This window comes from Xiphias gladius, chromosome 4 (assembly GCF_016859285.1).
Source record: "Xiphias gladius isolate SHS-SW01 ecotype Sanya breed wild chromosome 4, ASM1685928v1, whole genome shotgun sequence".
In the NCBI taxonomy this organism is placed as follows: domain Eukaryota; kingdom Metazoa; phylum Chordata; class Actinopteri; order Istiophoriformes; family Xiphiidae; genus Xiphias; species Xiphias gladius.
Genome location: NC_053403.1, coordinates 5,919,639 through 5,934,209, shown reverse-complemented (window position 1 = coordinate 5,934,209; position 14,571 = coordinate 5,919,639). Strand labels below are relative to the sequence as shown.

Below are 14,571 nucleotides of genomic sequence, written 5' to 3'. Positions count from 1 at the left end.
GGCTTTCTACTTTAAATGGCTCATTCATTTTTTTTCTCTGTCGTTGAGCATTATCCCTGAAAAATAAACTAGTCAAATAAAACAGATGTGAAATAAAAGACGAGTCTTAGCAATTATGTTATTACAGCGTGTAACGCTTTACTTCACAGGTCCGCTATTTCTTAATGAACATTTATTACTGGTTTATTCATTATGTGAAGCCTTATTCTTCATTTATGCTGAAATGTATGTGTGTAGATATATCTGGCATTTTGCACGTGTAGCTCACCTGCTATCCTCTGAATACAAGGTCGCATGGTTGTGTCAGTTTAGCGTTTAGAAAAAACCGGAAACGTACCAACTGATCACTCTCCGTTTTACCTGTAATCGGGACCAAATGATCTGCTTCTCTCCAGCAAACCTATTAGGAGATTATCTCTGAAATAATGTTAAGTTGTTTTTCAAGGTTACGTTGTTTGTTTTTTTGGTGGAGAGTAACTAAGTACATTTACTCAAGCACTGTACCCAAGTAAAATTTTATGTAGTTTATTTGAATATTTTCAATTTACGGTACTATAGTCCTACCCCAAGACATTTAGGGAGGGACATATTGCACAATTTTACTCCACTGCATTTATCCGAAAACCAAGGCTACTAATTATTTAGGTTTTAAATACAAAACACATGATCATCTTATAAAATATGATGTATTACTATAGATTGAATCCCCTGATGTATATTTAGATGAGAACTTTAAATGCAGGACTTTTACTTGCAGCATAGTGTTGTCATACTGTGGGACTTCTACTTGTACTTGTACTTGTACGTAAATCATGTGATGGCTTCTCTCACCCCTTTGGTTTTGTCTGTTTACAGGATTAGTGTAGTTCTTAAAACTATTCTCGGGGGTTACGTTCAGCGGTATTTTATTGTGAAATCCACAGTCACCGGACGTCTGTTGTGTTGTTTCTGTGTTTAGCTTATGGCTGTTTTACTTGTCATTCAGACATCCCAGGAATTCAACACGACTACGAACCAACCAGCTCGACACAACAAGGACATTTTAGGTCAAAACCGTGTCCTTGTCGCCGCGAAAGGTCGAGGAGACGTCGTTTTGTCGTCAAAATAGGACAAGTGTCGAGGAAAGCGGCAGTTACAGGCACTGGTCAGTTGTCAAACACGGCTAACGAGCTAGCAGGCTAATTCTGTTGAATTAGCCTAGCAGCAGCAAATGGATGCCTTTAACACACAGGGCCGCAGAGGCACTGCTGCGCCGTTTGATTTTATGCAAAGTGAAATTGAGATGACTACACTTTGCAGCTCAATTTGTCGCTAAGTGCTGGAGATGTTTAAGCGAATTCGGCCAACGGCTTTAGCGCTTACTGTTAGCATCCTCGAGAAGAGAGGATTAGCGTTGAAGTAGCGCTCTGTTAGCGGACAGTGCTAACGACGCTAGCAAGTGGACGGGCTCTTGTTTTGTGAAGGTGTAACTTTAATTTTGGTGGCAGCTTTCTCTACCTTAAAGTCTCTACACTTAGTTTTAATTAAAGCGAAGTAGTCAAACAGTTAAATCAACTTTTCAGCTCATGGTTCATGTTATATTGCTTCTCATCTGCTTATTATTAGTGTACCATATCATCTGCTGGTATTGTTATTTAGAATTTTGTCAGCTTGTCATTGGCCATTATTGCTTCATTATCATTATTATTGCTTATTTCGGTCTTCGTCTGGCTGTTAGTGGTTATTATTTCCTCTTATTGTCTTTGTTGTTGTTACTACCGATGCTTTTATTGCATTGTTTTGTGCTGACGGTACTGAATAAGCTACTGGATGCCTTCATATCCTTCTGGATTTCTAAATTATCTATCTTTATGTTTATTAACTCACAAACATGACAGCCTGCCCAATAATAATCTCCATATTTATTAAGTTTATCTGTTAGTATCTGTTAACTGGTGTTCTCTACATTTGCCCGACATGTACTCGGGATGATAACAGATTTGTTTTGCACATTTCTCTTCAGCAGCATGCAGATGTGAAGTCAGATCCCTGCGACCCTCTGCTGCAACCCTGGACTGAGTGACATCCTCTTCATCCCCTTCACTGTCATCATACATGCTCTTACATGAAGAGAGGGGAGAAACCCGAAGGATACAGACAGATGAGGCCCAAAACGTTCCCTGCCAGCAACTACAGCGGCAACAGCCAGCAAATGCTGCAGGAAATAAGGAACAGCCTGCGCAACCTGTCCAAACCCTCTGACCCACCTAAAGTGGACATAGGTGGAGCTGGGAAAATGCTTCCCGAGGATCCAAGGCAGCAAGGACGCTGCAGCAACCCCAAAAACCCCTACCATAAGGCCTTACAGGAGATCCGGAAATCCTTGATGCCCTTTGCCAATGAGCCTAACACTTCAGGCCCTGAGGTGAACAAACACATGTTACTGGAACCCCCATGTGCAGGATTCGAGGAGGTGAGATTAGTGTTTTCTTGTTTTATTTGTTCTCAAGACAGGTTGTTGTGAAGGACTGTCATTCTAAACACCTTTGTAATAGAGAATAATCACTTGGTGCACTTTGTTTATGGGAGAATTATTTGGAAAATGACAAGTATGCCGAGTAGAATGACAAGCTTGTACAGTTGAGAATACAAAAGTGGTTTCTCACCTGGCAGTTACCAATTGTTTTGAGCCATGGCATGCAATCCAGGTATGAACTGATATGCAGTGTAGACTAAGCAGTAAATTGATCAATCACGAAAATGATGTGCAGATTACTTAAAGCAAGTAAAGATATTTGAACTTTATTTACAGCTTTTTTGCATCTTTTTACACATTGATTGCCTGAACAATAGAATGTTTTGGGTTTTTTTGTTTGTTTGATTGTTTGGTTGTTTATTTTGCCCTTAAGCTAAACAACAGTCGCATTATGGGGGTGGCTATAGACTACATGGGTAAGGTGACCTACCAGGACTCGATGAGGGAACAGATGGCTGCTGCCAACCCCAACACTACAGGCCACAAAGCCCCAGGTACGTAAACAATCCACTGGGATTAACTGCTGGTTCTCCTCTTTTATCTTCCATCCAGGCCTGTTCATTCAGCCTTGATATCAATTCTAGGATTTGGGACATTTGCTTAAAAGAAATGACAATATGTGCAGACAAAAAGAGTATGAGTCACTGCAGCACTTAATGGAAGAAGTTGACTGGAAATTATGTTACTGGTTTTCACACATTCATAGTAGTACTTAGGCACAATGGTGGTTGCCAACATACTGTACTATGAACAAATACTTTTTGTGTGTGAGTGAGTATTTTGACAACTGTTCTGGACCTCTATTAAGGCCTCAAAAAGTAAATACAGGGTAACGATAACAGAGTCAAACACATGATTACAAACCACATCACATTAGAAACAAAGTTATTTAAGATAATTCTGGATTAGTACAACTGTATTCTCCGTTTTTTACTATCATCTGGGAAAATTGCTCTGGAGTGAGAGAGCTCATGTGTTTATATATGTGTATCTATATATGTTTATTTCAGTTTCAGTTGGATTTTTTTTTTTTTTGGTTGTTGTTGTCCGCCCCCCCCCCTTCATCTTGGTGTACTGAAATACCACAAAGGCCACCAGCGCAGAACAGTCTGTGGTCTGGCTAAGGTTTGCTGATTGTAGCTCAAATAAGAATTCAAACAATATTTTGCGTAATCTTTTGAGTTTAACTATGTGTTACAGTGTAAGCTCAAAACCATAGTTTAAATTTGCCTGACAAAGAGCTTGATGATCGAAATGTTGCTCTGTTAAATTTAATTTACTGGGACTATCAGTAAATTGCCTGACTTGTGCTTTCAGGTTTGTTTGGTTTTCTTTCTTTTTTTTGATCCAGCACCACTGAAAGTTTTTTGGATGTGCACACTCTACACTCTCTTTGTCTACCCAACTTTTTTAAAAATAAAGACTTGTGTTTTGATTGTTAGTTAGTATGGTTAGAACCTTTTTATACATCCCAAACCATGGAGGATCTAAATAGTTAATCGCCCATTATCAAAAATAGTTATTATTTGGTCAAAAATTCAGGATATTTTGTCAAGAAATTCTAACTGTTGCTTCCCTTCTACTGAACCCAACCTCTTACTTTACCTTAACTGTATTTTTACTGTTTATCGTGTCTGTAGGTGCTTCCCATATGCAACAGTCTGTGCTGAGGAGGCCGAGCTGGAAAGGCTCTAAGGAGTCTCTGGCTCCTCGACATGGTCCTATCATGGTAGATGGAATGATGTACCGCTCTGACAGCCCTGGACCACCCCCTACCTTCCCACAGGGTCACCTTGCTAACAGCCAGAGAGTCAACCCTCCACTGCCGCCTCAGGTGCGCAGTGTGACACCTCCACCGAACCGCGGTGCCATGCCTCCTGCAACGTCCTGGGACAGCAACCCATCAACCAAGCGCTACTCTGGTAACATGGATTACATTGTTCCCCGCATCTCTCCGGTACCCCAGGGGGCCTGGCCTGATGGGTACCCAGCCGCAGCACCTCAGAATCAGCGCGGGATGAGCCCAGTGTCTGTTGGCCACCAGCCCATCATAATGCAAAGCTCTGGAGGAAGTAAGTTCACCTTCCCCTCCAACTGGTCTCAGAATGGCTCCCCTCAGCCAGACTACATGGCGGGGGGCAGCCGACAGCCCCCTCCCCCTTACCCGGTCAACCAGAGCAGCCGGCACAGTCCCACTGATCAGCAGATGCAGGCAGGAGGACCTGCATCCTCTCCCTCTTACGTCAACGGCGGAAACATCCCCCAGTCCATGATGGTTCCTAACCGGAACAGCCACAACCTTGACATGTGCAACATAGGTCCTCCTCAATCCTGGTCTCAACCCCCTCTGGCCCCTAACCAGTCACAGTCTTCCTCCGGCAACAGCAGCAACCAGGATCTGTCCCCATCATGGCAGCACAACATGCCGGTCCGCTCCAACTCCTTCAACAACCACCAGCTGAATGGCAGAGCGGCCCACCCAGCCAGCTCTCAGCCCTCAGCCACCACAGTCACTGCCATCACCCAGGCTCCCATCCTGCAGCCAGTCAAAAGCATGCGTGTTCACAAACCTGAGTTACACACTGCCGTTGCACCCACACACCCTCCGTGGTTGCAGCAGGCTCCACCCCCCCCGGCTGCACCTGCCTACCCAGAACCCGCAGCTCCTGTTCCTCAGATCCCTGTAGTAGCAGAGGTACCCAGCTACCAGGGTCCCCCTCCGCCCTACCCTAAACACCTCCTCCAGCAGGCAGCTGCACCCTTCCCCCCGGCATACGATCCAGGCGCCGGTAAGCTCAGCTCTGGCAGGGACGAGCCAGCTGAGGAGGAAGGCAGCGGCGCTGACAACGCCAGAGACAAGACGGCAGAAAACCCCAAAAGCACCACAGTGACGGAGAAGGAGAAGAAACAGATCACAACATCGCCTGTTCCTGTCCGCCGTAACAAGAAGGACGAGGAGCGGAGGGGGGAGTCGGGCAGAATCGCACTGTACTCCCCTCAGGCTTTCAAGTTCTTTATGGAGCAACATGTGGAGAACATCCTAAAGAACCATCAACAGCGGATCAGAAGGAGGAAACAACTGGAAAGTGAGATGCAAAGGGTAAGAAATCAGTAACAACATTTTCTTAATTAATCGATCACAGTTAAAGATGAATCTTGTTGACTTTTGCTATTTTCCAACCTTTTTTCCCGAAACAGTCTTGTCATCGCTGTATTATCTGTCTCTGAGATGTCTTTATCACATTATTCTATTTTTTATTAGCCGTTCTTTCTCCCTCCTTTCTCTCCTCGCTGTCACTAACAGCTGATCTAAAAAGGTAAAGGTATCTCTGCTGTCCTGTGACACAGAATAGTCCACACACATCAGTTATTCAAGTAAGCTGTTGTTTGAGAGATCGCTCTTTGTATTTTAAATGCACTACTTCTGATGAAAGCATGTTGCTCCTGTGGCTCAAGGAAATGCATGCCGTTCCATGACCTTCATCTCACTGATAATGTCACTGCTTGTGCATTTTTTTTTTTTTTTTGGACTAAAATGATAATGATAACATGTTGAAAAAATATTTGCATCTCATTTTATTTGCATTGGTTTTTCTTAATCCCAGTTGTGTGTGTTTATGTGCTTTTTTTTTTTTTTGGATATATTTTGAGACTCTATCACGTTTTAAATCACTTTTGACTTTGTCCTCTGCTCAGGTGGGTTTGTCTTCAGAAGCCCAGGAGCAGATGCGTATGATGCTCTGTCAGAAAGAGTCCAACTACATCCGGCTAAAGCGAGCCAAGATGGATAAGTCCATGTTCAAACGAATCAAGACCCTCGGCATCGGCGCTTTTGGTGAGGTGTGTCTGGCAAGAAAAGAGGACACAGGAGCGCTGTACGCCATGAAAACTCTTCGTAAGAAGGATGTGCTGCTGAGGAACCAGGTGGCCCACGTGAAGGCTGAAAGGGATATCCTGGCTGAGGCCGACAATGAGTGGGTCGTGCGTCTCTACTACTCTTTCCAAGACAAGGACAACCTGTACTTCGTCATGGAGTACATCCCTGGAGGCGACATGATGAGCCTTCTCATCCGGCTCGGCATCTTCAGAGAAGAGCTGGCTCAGTTTTACATCGCAGAGCTCACCTGCGCTGTGGAGAGCGTCCACAAGATGGGCTTCATCCACCGGGACATCAAGCCTGATAACATCCTCATAGATCGAGACGGACACATAAAGCTGACCGATTTTGGCCTTTGTACTGGGTTCCGCTGGACACATGACTCCAAATATTACCAGAGTGGTTGGTATCAATTCACTTTTTAATCTTCAGTACATACAGTAAATCCTCAGATAAAAACTTGTTTTAAAATGATAAACTACACTAACATTACCTTTACTATAATGGCTCACACGGTATATTCAGAGTCAGAGTCACAACATAGCCGCAACAAACATTCATTTTAAGGATCAGATCTATAAAATATCAGAAAATAGTTTTCCCCAAAAAAAACCTCAAACTCTGCAAGTACACAGTCAGTATGCAGGGCATTAGCCCATTTTCAGAAAGAGGGTCCGGGTAGTTTTACATTACAAATAATTTAACACAGTAAATATTGTGACTGTTTATAAAGTTTCTAGCAGACCACAAATAGCTCTGTGTAATCTAATTTGGAGCTCCTTCAGCCTGCCAAGAATAAATTTCTCTGCTCTTTAACATTCTGTACAAAAACAACTAGATTTTTGGCTATTGGCAGCTCCAGTCCAAAAATAACAATTGGCTTTCAAAAATCCAAATTCTTGGAACCCTTTCAACACAGTGAGAAGTAATGTGCAGCTGATATTTTGGAAATCATGAAAATGCTAAATGCAAGGACAGGATATAATAACACTTAAAATATACGCCTGCTATTTTAATGCCGGTCAGAAACCCACGGTGGAGTTTGTGATCTGTCCCCAGGGGACCATGTGAGGCAGGACAGCATGGACTTCAGTAAGGAATGGGAAGACCCAGCTAACTGCCGCTGTACGGACCGTCTGAAGCCTCTGGAGAGGAGGAAGGCCCGGCAGCACCAGCGCTGCCTGGCTCATTCACTGGTGGGGACGCCCAACTACATAGCACCAGAGGTGCTGCTCCGAACAGGTACAGTTGGCCAGAGATGGACGGGTAGGCAGTGGAGGTAGAAGAGCGTCCGGTGAAGGGCAGTGTTCTGGAAATGTCAGTCGCTCATTGGTGGTGATGATAGTAATGTTTTTGCATCAGTAACTTTTAATGTGTAGACTCCACAGTCATCATTCTTGCTCACGTTCTGCGTAGCACCCGGTTCACTCTTCATAGGATCTGCGTGTTTCCTATTCTCTAAATCAGCATTTATATTTGAAGCTAAAAGGCAGATGTAACTGCATCCAAAGTACAATTGTGTACTATAAGGTAGACTGCCACACCTAACGGTAATGGAATTCAGCTTTGAATAGAATAGAATAGAATAGAATAAAATAGAATAGAATAGGACTTTATTGTCCACCAGAGTGGAAAATTGTCTCACCAAAACATAAAGCAGCACAAGGACATGTAACATAAAACAAGTTACATGTAGAACAAATGTGGAAACCACTGAGACAAAGGTCTAGATAACAGTATAGTACACAAGTAAAAGTTACCGATAAAATTTGAAATGATTGATTAATTGATTATTTTAATGATTAATCCAATAATTGCTCAGCGACATCCCCAGGCCAGAGAAAAATGGAGCGCTACACAGAATAGCAAGGCGCCTAAGCTAGAGGGATCTTTGGAGGTGGAGGTCTTTTCCCCTTCAGAATCCCCTGAAGCAGACTTAAATGTGGTGGAGGACCATGGTGGTCCCGAGCCGAATCGATTCAAGACGTTGGCTCCAGCCCCAGTACTGCCCCGAGCCGGAGCTCTTGGAGCCGAGCATGTAGTGAAAAGAGCAGATGTACATAGCAGTGTGTTGCTATCGGGGGACCTGCCGTCTCCTGCAACCACTGCCGAGCCATATGAGGGTCCGAATGGAAAGAATGCAGGGTGGGTGGTGCTTCTGCAGCTGTCAAAAGCACATGTCTGAACCACTGTGGTAAAATTGAAAAATACGGAGTAGAGAGTTGGCAAAAAGGAGTGAAAAAAATCCTGTGAATGACGAGTCTCGATCAGTATCTTTTTGAAAATGAGCGCAGTTTCACAGCCTCCCCCTCAAGGACGGGTGCTGGGGGAGGTGGGCTGCCCAACTCCGATTAGAGGGCGTTAAATATAATCAATTTCATGACGTAAATAAGTCCCAAACGGTTGACTCTATGTCAGCATCGGCCTTGCAAGGTTCAGGATCATGTCAAACAGTAGATGCAGCGTTCAGCCATTTTCAGCCCATGAAATGCCCGTTTTCATAACTTGGGAAAGAAATGTCAGTATCGACAGCGGCATTGACGCGTTTCATCACAGTACAGTCACTTCATTTGGGTTACAGCTCAGAAAACGCGTTTAGGTGTGCACTAGCTCTTTAAATAAACGTAAGCATTAAAGCAAACGGACTTCATAGCCAGTTACAACGTTGACATCAAATCCTCAAGATGTGACGTTGTTTGACGATGTAAAAAATGTCTTTATTGTACTTCAGGATACACCCAGCTCTGTGATTGGTGGAGCGTCGGCGTCATCCTGTACGAAATGGTCGTTGGACAGCCTCCCTTCTTGGCGACCACACCCCTGGAGACGCAGCTGAAGGTATGTGAGGCACCTGCAGTGAAATGTTAGGCATCCACAGAGCTCATTGTTTCTTATTGCCATCCCTATGTTGAAACCAGGTGATCAACTGGAAGAGCACGCTGCACATTCCCCCGCCAGCCAAGCTCAGCCCGGAGGCGTCGGATCTCATAGTCAAACTGTGCCGCGGCCCCGAGGACCGCCTCGGTAAGAACGGTGCCGACGAAATCAAAGCTCATCCTTTCTTCAGGACCATCGACTTCTCCAGCGACCTGAGACAGCAGGTGGCGCCCTACATCCCCACCATCGCCCACTCCACAGACACCTCCAACTTCGACCCCGTGGACCCGGACAAACTGTGGAGCAGCGACAGTGACGGCGAGGACAACCACAACGACACCCTCAACGGCTGGTTCCGCAACGGCAAACACCCCGAACACGCCTTCTACGAGTTCACCTTCCGCCGCTTCTTTGACGACAACGGCCACCCGTACAGCTGCCCCAAACCCATCGAGTATGAGGGCTATAACGAGGACGAGGTGGACTCGGAGGGCCCGGTGCGGGAGGCAGCCGGTAGCTCAGTGACACAGGGCCGAGACCTGGTCTACGTCTAGCACTTGGGGCCAGCTGAGCCGCTTGTACAAAATGAGTTTGCGGAGGGTGATTGTGCGTGTGACGGGGGTTGCTATGGTACAGCATTAAAAATCTTAAACATAGGAAAATATGTTTGTAGGATCAGTCAGAACACTCAATCAATAGACTTTAATGTTAATACAAAAAAAAAAAATGACACTACAAGTTAAAGGAATGGTTTGACATTTTGGGAAAAACACGACAATTAGCTTTTCTTGCCGAGAGTTAGATGAGAACGTCGACGTGTTGCTCATGTTTGTACGGTAAATATGAAGCTACGGCTAGCAGCTGGTCAGCTGAGCACAAAGACTGGAAACGGGGAACATTTGCTCTGTTCAACGGCCACAAAATCAGCCCACCTGCCCCTTTAAAGCTCAACCGAAAAAGATTATATTCATTATCGACCATTCGTTTTGCTTATATGTCACTAAATGGTAAAAAATGTTAATGCCAGTCATAATTTTTGTCCTGGCAAGGTGACGTATCCAGATGTCTTGTTTTGTCCAACCAACAGTCCAGAACCCAGAGATATTCAGTTTGGTCACATAATAGAAAGAAAAGCATCAAATCCTCAGATTGAGATGATTGAGATCCTCAGATGAGAATTTTGTATGGATCAAACAAACAAGATTTAATTTGTTATGTAGTGGGTTGGCCTTGGTGGCGTGGTGAGCGCTATCGGTCTTCTCATCAAACCTCCCAAAAAAAAAAAAAAATGTTGAACTGTTCCTTTAATGTGTTAGAGGTACACTGTATGATGCACGCTGCCTGAAAATCTTCAGAGGAATCGAAAGCAGAAAAAAAAAAAAGAAATAATAATCAGGGTGCTCTCCTCTGACGACTTATCGCAAACCCCCCCTTAAAGCCTTAATTTATTTCAGAAAATTGTAACCGGTGACGCTAGTGTAGATGCTGCTTGAGTGTGGGAATTCTTCTGTTGGAATTACGTTTATTGGTTAAAAAAAGAAAAAGAAAAAAAAAGTCTTAATTTATATTTTAATGTCTGTTGCAATGGGGGATTTAGTGTTGTGACTCATAGAAATTTGCAGGGATAAATTGCTCTAATTATTCATTGCTGTGCCTTTTTTGATCTTTTTTTTTTGTTTGTTTGTCTTTCACCAAATATAAAGAGGGTTAATAATCAGACTGGCATTTAAAATGAGAGTAGCAGTAGCGTGATTGAACTACAGTAGGTTTTTTGTTGTTTTATTTTTCTAATTTATACCTAAAACGTATTTATAAATTAAGTTGTACACAGTTGATGTAAATATTTTTCTCTTCCCTGTCAGCTGATTTGTTATTTTTTGTTTTGTTTTGGTTTTTTTTTCCTTAGGGCAGGCCCTCGTCAGTGTCCACTGCTGAAGCCTTCTGTCTTTTGTGTCGTGCGTTTCTCTCTTACACCCAAAATCACTCGTTCACAGGACTCTAAAATAGATTTAATGTCTTTTTGTAAAACTTTCTTTCATTGCCGTTCTCGTCTCTCAACCAAAGCACTAAATAGGTGGGTTTTTACTTTTTCTTTTTTTTTTTTTGGCAATAACCCACATTTAGAAAATAACGATCACAAGACCATGAAATTAATGTTTATGGCGATGCTACAGTGTCAAACCAGAAATGCCTTGCTTTTAGGTACCGTATCACTTCATTCTGTAGTACTCGGCTTTTGTTTGCAAGGACCCAGGGGGAAGCTTGAAACCCAGTTCCTTCAAAGTAGTTTTCCCATTTCCCGTCTTTGAGAAACGCTACGGCCGACCGCCACGCGTTGAGTCTTTTCGTGCCTCTGTACTGAAAACAGAAAAGAAAAACTGGATCGATGGGCCGACAGTGGAGAGAACGGCTCTCCATAACATATCATGATGGTGATTTTTTTTTTGGTAACCCGCTGTACTTTTCTTTGTGTTTAGGAAAAAGATCTCTGAATGTAGTTATTATGGACTTAATGGTGACCACTGGCATTCTGCACTGGTTTTGTGTTTTCATTGTAAGTGAGAGATTTTTATTTTTGTGTACATTATTGCTCTGGGAGGTTTGGGTACAGGGAAGAGGGTGATAAATAAAGAATGTAAAGAACAAATCATGTTTTACATCCGCACCAACCCCGTTGTATTGTTATTGGTATTATTAAGTAGCGGTTAGAGCTGCGGCAAACCGGCCTTTTCATTATCAAACTTTATCTGCTGGTTGTTTTCTCTGGTAATCGGTTGATAGTGCGATATTTGTCAGAAATTACTGAAAAAATATGCTCATCACAGTTTACTGAAGCCCAAGGTGACAACTATAAAGGGGCCTGCATTGTCCAGTCAACAGTCCAAAACCCATAGATGTTCAGATTACCCTCACATAAAACCAGTGGAGGAAAGTAACTGTACATAACTCAACAGTAACACATTATATAATCTACAGTTATATATACTGCGTGAGTACAATTTTGAGGTATTTGTACTTTATATTTCCTGTTGATATACTTTATACTTCTACTTCAGTACATTTCAAAGGTAAATCTTTTTTCTACACGTTTATTTGAAAACTTCAGTTGCGTTTCAGACGCAGATTATTTCAGATTAGAAATACAAAATATAATCGTAAAATAAGACTTTAGTGATCCCCAGGGAGAAAAAAAATTTCACAAGCTACCAGCAGTATATGCCAGATTTAGCATGATTAGATACAAAACATAATGCATTTTTTACTGCTACAACTTCCCAGCGGTGTTCGAAAGTAATTAAAATTAGCCCAAACGTTACATGCTGCAACATTAAACGATCTAGACATTACTGCAGCGGATCAAAAACAAGCAGAATTCAAAACATGTAGAGGACGCCTAATGGCTTTCCCATTGTCTGAATTATGTCATGTATGTTTTTAGGTTGAAATATTGTTCGAAACCGACGTAAACCTACTCAAATTCAAGCTGGGAATTGTACTTTGACGTAGCATCCATTGTTTTGTTTTAGACTGAATGCACAGAGCCTGGAGAACAAAACAAGACGTGCAAATATGAACAATAAAAACCTTAGAACCTTAAGACTTTGTCTCATGGTGGTACAGATGTAGTTTACACCTTGGATTTAGTTTTAGGGCCTACTGCCACCAGAGGGCGCAGCACAGACTGCGGTTAAATTCTCCTGGGGTCAACTGAGACCTTTGATGGGAGCCGGTCAACAGGCCCAGTCACTCAGTTCCATAGGCCCCACGGTACTTACCAGTACTAACGCTGTAAATATCTGTATGTACTAATGTTGACAGTGCACTGCTTTGACGGTTGGTACACAAGACGTAGTGTTTTGTTTGTACCACAAGTAAGTAATTTTTTTTTTTGGGTTTACTGTAACTTAACCCATTCGGTTTTTTGTTTTGTTGTTTTTTTAAATCCACCCTTCTGCAAGCAGAATTCAAAACATTTAGAGGATGCCTAATGGCTTTTCCCATTGTCTGAATTATGTCATGTATGTTTTTTGAAATATTGAAACCTACTCAAATTCAAGCTGGGAATTGTTTTTGACGTAGCATCCATTGTTTTGTTTTAGACTGAATGCACAGAGCCTGGAGAACAAAACAAGACGTGCAAATATGAACAATAAAAACCTTAGAACCTTAGACTTTGTCTCATGGTGGTACAGATGTAGTTTACACCTTGGATTTAGTTTTAGGGTCTACTGCCACCAGAGGGCGCAGCACAGACTGCGGTTAAATTCTCCTGGGGTCAACGGAGACCTTTGATGGGAGCCGGTCAACAGGCCCAGTCACTCAGTTCCATAGGCCCCACGGTACTTACCAGTACTAACGCTGTAAATATCTGTATGTACTAATGTTGACAGTGCACTGCTTTGACGGTTGGTACACAAGACGTGCTTTAGTGTTTTGTACCAGCAAGTAACTAAAATTTTTTTTTTTACTGGGTTTACTGTAACTTTAACCCATTCGGGTTTTTGTTTTGTTGTTTTCTTTAAATCCACCCTTCTGCAGCCACGAGTCCTTCCTTTATTTCTGCTGATGAAAATTGTTTAAACAGTGAAAAGCTTGGAAGGATCCATAAGCATCGCAATAAAAACTTCAGTGAATTTAGTATAAATGCTGGCATTTTTAAGTATAGTTCACTTCAAAATGTTGTGTTATTGAAGTACAACATGTCAATATAACATTTTCCTGAGGCAGGACTGTATTGGTTTTCCAGTTGACTTCTGTCTAGAAAGTGCAGCAAAGTGAAATGTTTTTGTCTTTTTTGTTTTCAACCGACATATAATGATGCTTATAGATTTACACATTTTCCCATAGTTCACCTTAACGCCAAGGTGTTAAAGTGACCGTTAAGAGCATCGGAAAATTTAAAAAAAAAAAACTTCTCACCTGAAAAACGTTATTCCTCTTGTCTGATTGAAATAAAAGCCAAGATGGCGCAAAAGTGACATTCAAGTAAGTTTGAAAATTTCTCTTGAAGCTCATCCGTTCATTTCTCCTCACGATCAATATCAGAGGAGACACTTAGACTTTTCCTTCTTTTAAAGATTCCTGTAAGGCCCCTTTCAAGACCTGCAGATACCCTGGGGGGAAAACAAAATAATAATAAAGCCTATTCGCTGCATCTGCTTTGCGGGTCAAAAGATCAACAAAGGTGAACTCTGACCTGAAAATCTGAGGGAGCCAGCCTCAGACCAAACGCCACGTGTGTGTTCGTTAATTCATCTGGTAAACGGGCTGTGAAATAATGAAACGAGAGACCGAGCAAGTA

At 42.6% G+C, this 14,571-nt stretch overlaps 1 protein-coding gene across 5 annotated transcripts; it reads left to right on the top strand.

Annotated features, from left to right (window-relative positions):
- The first annotated feature begins 944 nt into the window (after positions 1-944).
- lats1 (large tumor suppressor kinase 1) lies at positions 945-11,921 on the top strand. 5 transcript variants are annotated; one of them, XM_040125405.1, is made up of 8 exons: positions 945-1,144; positions 2,006-2,452; positions 2,889-3,009; positions 4,156-5,615; positions 6,212-6,794; positions 7,452-7,634; positions 9,124-9,230; positions 9,311-11,921. In XM_040125405.1, exons 2-8 carry the CDS (start codon positions 2,105-2,107, stop codon positions 9,821-9,823), a joined length of 3,315 nt encoding a protein of 1,104 aa, XP_039981339.1. In that variant the 5' UTR covers positions 945-1,144; positions 2,006-2,104; the 3' UTR covers positions 9,824-11,921. The 5 variants fall into 5 exon arrangements, with proteins under 5 accessions (XP_039981339.1, XP_039981338.1, XP_039981341.1 ...); XM_040125404.1 differs by having other exon boundaries at positions 2,003-2,452; XM_040125406.1 differs by lacking the exon at positions 945-1,144 and adding an exon at positions 1,391-1,463 and having other exon boundaries at positions 2,003-2,452.
- The last annotated feature ends 2,650 nt before the right edge of the window (positions 11,922-14,571 follow it).